This window comes from Ovis aries, chromosome 14, assembly GCF_016772045.2.
Source record: "Ovis aries strain OAR_USU_Benz2616 breed Rambouillet chromosome 14, ARS-UI_Ramb_v3.0, whole genome shotgun sequence".
NCBI lineage: Eukaryota > Metazoa > Chordata > Mammalia > Artiodactyla > Bovidae > Ovis > Ovis aries.
Window position 1 is genome coordinate 13323118 of NC_056067.1, and position 6000 is coordinate 13329117.

General features: G+C 65.4%; 1 protein-coding gene across 5 annotated transcripts in view; it reads left to right on the forward strand.

The window, feature by feature from the left end:
* ZFPM1 (zinc finger protein, FOG family member 1) overlaps window positions 1-5297 on the forward strand; it is a 61026-nt gene extending 55729 nt beyond the window's left edge. For 4 of the 5 annotated variants that reach the window (XM_042231541.2, XM_042231539.2, XM_042231542.2 and 1 more), the window contains exons 7-10: window positions 2487-2720; window positions 2917-3012; window positions 3096-3242; window positions 3403-5297. In XM_042231541.2, coding sequence (XP_042087475.1) covers window positions 2487-2720; window positions 2917-3012; window positions 3096-3242; window positions 3403-5171 — 2246 coding nt within the window. In that variant the 3' untranslated portion in view covers window positions 5172-5297. The remainder of the gene's footprint in view (window positions 1-2486; window positions 2721-2916; window positions 3013-3095; window positions 3243-3402) is intronic. The other variant, XM_042231540.2, reaches the window with a different exon arrangement.
* Window positions 5298-6000: the final 703 nt, after the last annotated feature.

Here is a 6000-nt window from a genome sequence, read left to right on the forward strand (position 1 = left end):
CTGGGGTCCCTCCTGAGAAATGACCGCAGCAGAGGGCTTTCAGGCAGCAGCGTCTGTGCAGTCGCCAAGTCAGTCCAGCGCAGCTCTCAACTGCATGGCTGTTAGGCGGAGGAGAGTGGCCTTCTTCTTAAGGTTAAATGTGACGGTGGCCTGCAGCTATGGAGGTGCCAAGGAGGAAGCTAGAGAGGAGCGGGAGCCCGAAGGCCTGCTGGGGGAGGAGGCAGCGGTGCGGCCATGCACTATCCGTCCATCGCAGGCAGGGAGGAGGGCCCAGCCAGCAGCCTGTTGGGCACTAAGTGGACACGTGCTGGGACTCAGGGTGTGGTCAGAGCGGGGAGCTCTGGGCGGGATGAGGCCCCAGGGAGGGACAGGATCTGCGGGCACTGGAACGGACACCATGACCCAAACAGTTGCAGCCAAGTGAGGCGGGTGTCACCAGAGGGGAGGGGGACAAGCACAGGCAGGAGGCCCGTGCCCAGAGCCTGCGTGGAGGGACTGTACTGCAGAGGGCAAGGCCACTGCTCCAGGGAAAACGGATCCTGCAGGGGGCTCAGGGCGGTGGTGAGCACAGAGGGGTCTTATCTAAACCAAGTTTCAGGGACGAGGGAGGCTGAATGGAAGGGTCTCTAAGGGGCCAGGATGGCCACTGCACCAGGGAAGGAAGTGGCGTCCGCTGCCCAGCAGGGCCTGTCTCCCCTCTGTGTTCAAGGCGGGGCCTGCCAGGAGCCCCAGTGCTGGAGGACTTCCTCTCGAGCCAGCCCAGACGCAGCCTCTCTGGGCCTCGGTTTCCCTCCCCTTGAGTTTGATGTTTCATCTGTGAGGCCACGGTGGGCTCGCTATCGAGTTTACACCAACCCCACCCCAGCCTCAAGTGGGTCTCCAGCTGGTGGTCTAGAAAGGCCCTCAGACCCTGAGCTCCAAAGTCAATCAGACCCAGTTTAATTCCTGAGACTCCAGCACTGGGAGCCTCTGTTTTCTTACCTGTGAGAGGGGTGGAGCTAATGCCCGTCTCGAGGCGTCTGTCCAGGTCACGGGGCTGCGTCCAGCCAGGACTCAGGTCACCCTGGGTCAGTGGAGCCGTGACCATCCTCGCTGTTTCAGGGCTAGGGCTCACCTGAGGCTCCAAGGTTCCCACCCCCTCCCCGTGCCACAGCCAGCCCCCCGTCCCCCAGCACAGAGCTTGCAGATACCAAAAGCCCACCGCTGGCCCTAGAGATCTGGATCCCAGCTCCAGGCCTCCACTGGTAAGAGAACAGAGCTGCCCTGAGGCCCCCAAATAAAAGGGAACTTGAAAACCAGTGGTAACACAGTGGGAAGGTTGGGGCCAGAAAAACTGCAGATACTGGGCATGAGGGGACGACCTCACCCCACAGACAGGTACTAAATTCCTTAGAGCAGGGCTCCCCACCCTGTGGGATCTAACACCTGATGATGTGAGATGCAGGTGATGTTAACAGTAGAAATACAGTGCACAACAAATGTAATGCATTTGAATTATCCCCAAACCACCCCCACTCCACCCCTGTCTGTGGAAAAACTGTCTTCTGTGAAGCTGGCCACTGGTGCCAAACAGGTTGAGGAGCACTGGTTTAAAGGAGGCAGAAGGTGGGAACTTGGCGGCATCCATGGGCGGTGGGGAGGCAGCCACTGCTTAAGTAACTGCCAACCAGCGGAGTGAGGAACACATCCTAACCTACAGAAGTTAAAACCCCAAGATGGGGTCCCAGGCTCCACCCCACATCAAGGTCGGGACACACAACAAAGCCTCCCCCTCCCTGGTTCAGCCACAGAGCAGGGCAGAAACGACAGGACGCTCCTTAGGGATCTCTGGGAACCTGAGGGCTGCTGAAGCGCCCATCAGAGAAATCCTCACCAGTTGGCAGGTCCACCCCCACAGGCCACACTCCCATAAACCAAAAACGCAGAGGCAGCCCACACGGCTAAGTGTGGTGAGTCAGCAAAGTCTGACCAGTAACACATGGAGCCATCAGGTTAGGGGTGTATTTGACTCGGACGTTCTTCGTCCCCCGCAGCTCCTGGCCTCCACCCACCCCCAGCGCTTGGGGACACGTGCACCTGGATGCCCACCCACCTGTCTCCCCCTCCACGGGCACCCGGCTCCAGGCCGTCCCCCATGTCCTATCATCCCTACCGACCATACTCCTTCCATGGGAACCCACGAGACTCCAGCGTCTCCTTACGGAGCTCACTGTTGGAAAGCAGTGCAGGGGCCGTCCTGGGGGACCCCATCCACATGTCCCCATGGCATCCTGGAGATCCACAGAAAGGGGACACAGCTTCATCAACGGACACCTGAGAAGGCACAGCCCAGGTCACAGGCCTCGCTGCCTCGAGCTGGAGGACCCCGCGGCACAGCCCTCATGTTGCAGAGGGCCATGCCTGCCCTGGGTGGGAGGTGGCCACACTGCTGCCGGGGCACCCCCTCAGGCTGGGCCCGACTCTCCCCTGCCTTCTCGTCCCCTCAGAAGACGTCTTTCCCTGCAAAGACTGTGGCATCTGGTACCGTAGCGAGCGGAACCTGCAAGCCCACCTCCTCTACTACTGTGCCAGCCGCCAGGGTGCCGGCTCCCCTGCCGTGGCCGCCTCGGATGAGAAACCCAAGGAGACCTACCCCAACGAGCGGGTCTGCCCCTTCCCCCAGTGCCGCAAAAGCTGCCCCAGCGCCAGCTCCCTGGAGATCCACATGCGTAGCCATAGTGGTGAGCACCCCCTTCCAACGCCATGTCCTCCCACCCAGGCTCACCGTGCCTGTCCTGGGGTTGCATGCCAGCCACGGGTGTGTCTGGGTGGTCCTCTTTACCACTCCCTGCTGCCTTCCACGGGCCCCAGCGTCCTGGGAGGCAGAGCTTAGGGGTCTTTGGCCAGTGAGGCTCCCTCACCAGACCTGTGTTCCAGGAGAGCGCCCCTTCGTGTGTCTCATCTGCCTGTCTGCCTTCACCACCAAGGCCAACTGTGAGCGGCACCTCAAGGTGCACACAGACACGCTGACCGGTAAGCAGGGTGGGGCTGGAGGCCGTGGTCAGGGTTGGTGGGGCCCAGCTGCCCAGGGCCCTGACCCCACGGCCCTCCTGCAGGAGTCTGCCACAGCTGCGGCTTCATCTCCACCACAAGGGACATCCTCTACAGCCACCTGGTGACCAACCACATGGTCTGCCAGCCAGGCGCTAAGGCTGAGATCTATTCACCAGGGACGGGCCACCTCACTGCCAAGCTCCCCGCAGGTGAGCCCCTGGGAACCAGGAAGAGGGGTGGCGGTTTCAGACTCGGTTCTGTACCACGTCTGCCTAGCCCCGTTCTCCCTTCCCACCCTCCCCGCCTCAGGTCTGCCCCAGGCAGGTCCTGCTCCAGCCCTGACAGGTGGCCCCTGGGCTCTCCCCACAGACAGTCTGGCCGCCTTCCAGCAGCACACGGCACTGCACAGCCCGCTGGCCTCTGCCGACCTAGGCCTGGCGCCCGTCCCCTCGCCAGGAGTGGACAGGAAGGCCCTGGCCGAGGCTACCAACGGAGAGGCTAGAACGGGTCCCCAGAACGGGGGCGACGGCGAGCCCCTAGCGGCCCCTAGGAGCATCAAGGTGGAGGCAGCGGAGGAGCCCGAGGCAGAGCCAGGGCCCCTCGCCCCTTCACGAACGCCGTCGCCACCCAGCCCTGGCCCCGCGCGGGTGAAAGCGGAGCTGTCCAGCCCTACGCCCGGCTCCAGCCCAGGGCCCAGCGCACTGTTCCTGCCGCACCTGCCCGCGGCGCCACCGGCCTCCGAGATCCTGGCCAAGATGTCCGAGCTGGTGCACAGCCGGCTGCAAGCGGGTGCGGGGGTGGGCGCGCCGGCAGGCCTCTTCGCGGGGGCCCCCAAGGGCGCCACATGCTTCGAGTGCGACATCACCTTCAACAACGTCAACAACTTCTACGTGCACAAGCGCCTCTACTGCTCTGGCCGCCGGCCGCCCGACGACACGCCCCCAGCCCGCCGGCCCAAGGCGGCCCCCGCCCCGCCTCGCGTGCCCCCTGCCCCGCCATCCGCAGAGGCCGAGGCACCGCGCTCGTCGCCGGGCCCCGGGGCACGCGAGGACGAGGCGGGGAGCGCGGCCACGCCCGAGGCAGAGGCTGACGCGAGCGGCCGGGGCAGCGAGGGCAGCCCTAGCCCGGGCAGCGGGGCGGATGAGGACGACGACCCCCGCCGGACGCTGTGCGAGGCCTGCAACATCCGCTTCAGCCGCCACGAGACCTACACAGTGCACAAGCGCTACTACTGCGCCTCGCGCCACGACCCGCCGCCGCGCCGCCCAGCACCAGCCGGGACACCTGCGCCCTCCGCGCCGCCAGTGCGCACGCGCAGGCGCCGCAAGCTCTATGAGTTGCACGCGGCCGGGCCCGCCCCGCCCCTAGCCGGACCTGCCCCGCCCCTGGCCGGACCCGCCCCTCCCTCCGCGCCAGGCCCCGCCCCTACGCCACCCGGACCCGCCCCCACACCGCCCGCATCGCCGCGGCCCGGAAGCGGAAGTGGAGGCGGAAGTGGCCCGGACGCGGCCGAAGGCCCTATCGACCTAAGTAAGAAGCCGCGACGCCAGGCTCCAGCAGCCACCCCGGGCCCTGCGCCTGGCCTGGCGACCTTGGCCGATTACCACGAGTGCACGGCTTGCCGCGTGAGCTTCCACAGCCTCGAGGCCTACCTGGCGCACAAAAAGTTCTCGTGCCCCGCCGCCCCGCGCCGCCTGCGTGCGGCCCCCGAGGACCCGCCTGCCGTCGTCTGCCCCTACTGCCCCCCGAACGGCGTGGTGCGCGGCGACCTCATCGAGCACTTCCGCTTGGCGCACGGCCTGCTGCTGGGCAAGCCCCTAGTCGGACCCGGCGCGGAGGCCCGGACGCCCTCGCCCGCCGCTCCCCGCGATGGCCTCAACGGCCAGGACCTGCAGGAGCCTCCTGCCAGCAGCCCCCGGCCCGGCCCGCCCCCAGCCGCGTCCCCGGAGGCGGTGCCGGCGCCCCCTTCGCATTCGGACAAGGGTGTGCAGACCCCCAGTCAGGGAGCGCCGGCCCCCGTGCCCAACGGCAACCACAGGTACTGCCGCCTGTGCAACATCAGGTTCAGCAGCCTGTCCACCTTCATCGCCCACAAAAAGTATTACTGCTCCTCCCACGCGGCCGAGCACGTGAAGTGAGCGCCCGGCTGCTGCTGCCCTGCAGGGGCCCGGGAAATCACGCACAGGCCTCGGCAGAGGGGCTGCAGGGGGCAGCGCCCGCCTGGACCTTGGCACTTAATAAAGAAGTTCAGTTTGCTGAGCACAGTGGTGGAGCAGCCTAGTTCTCTGTGAGCAGAGGGCCCTTCTGGGTGGGCGCACATAGGGCCAGCACCTCACCTGAGTACACACGGGCCATTGCAGGCCAGAATCACATGGTTAGTGGCCTTAAGAGCTGGATCTCGCCCAGGGTTGGGCCTGATGGCACTGCTCCAGGCCCCTGGGGCACGGGGAGAGCGGGTGCTGGCCTTCCTGGCCCACTGCTGCCCTCCAGGATCCAGCCAGAAGCTCTTGTTTGGGCACCAGATGCCAAAGAGAAGAGCTTCATCCTGGCCAGCTCACAGCTCTTCCACCTGCTCAGTGCTGATTGCTGGATGCCACCTGTCCAGTCACAGGCCACTGAGGCATCCAGGGATGGGAGCACGGTGCTTGCCAAGGCCGATGGGGGCAGAAGAGGGATGGGCAGCCGACTCCCTGAGCCCACAGTGCTCCGTGAGAGGAGCCAGCTCTTGGACTGGGGCAGCAGGCACCTGTGGGGGCTGCAGTGGGCACGAGGTTGGGGCCACCCCACTCCCAGTCTGTCCTGCTGGTGCTGTGGGAGCTGCATGCACCATGGCTGACCATGACCTGGCCCAAACCCAAGCAAGGAGTCCGGCCGTGGTTTTGGCACTTGGCAGCTGGGTGTCTGTGCGCTTCTTCCAGCCTGGTGTCCCTTGATTTGAGGTACACAATGTCTTTTTCAAATACAACA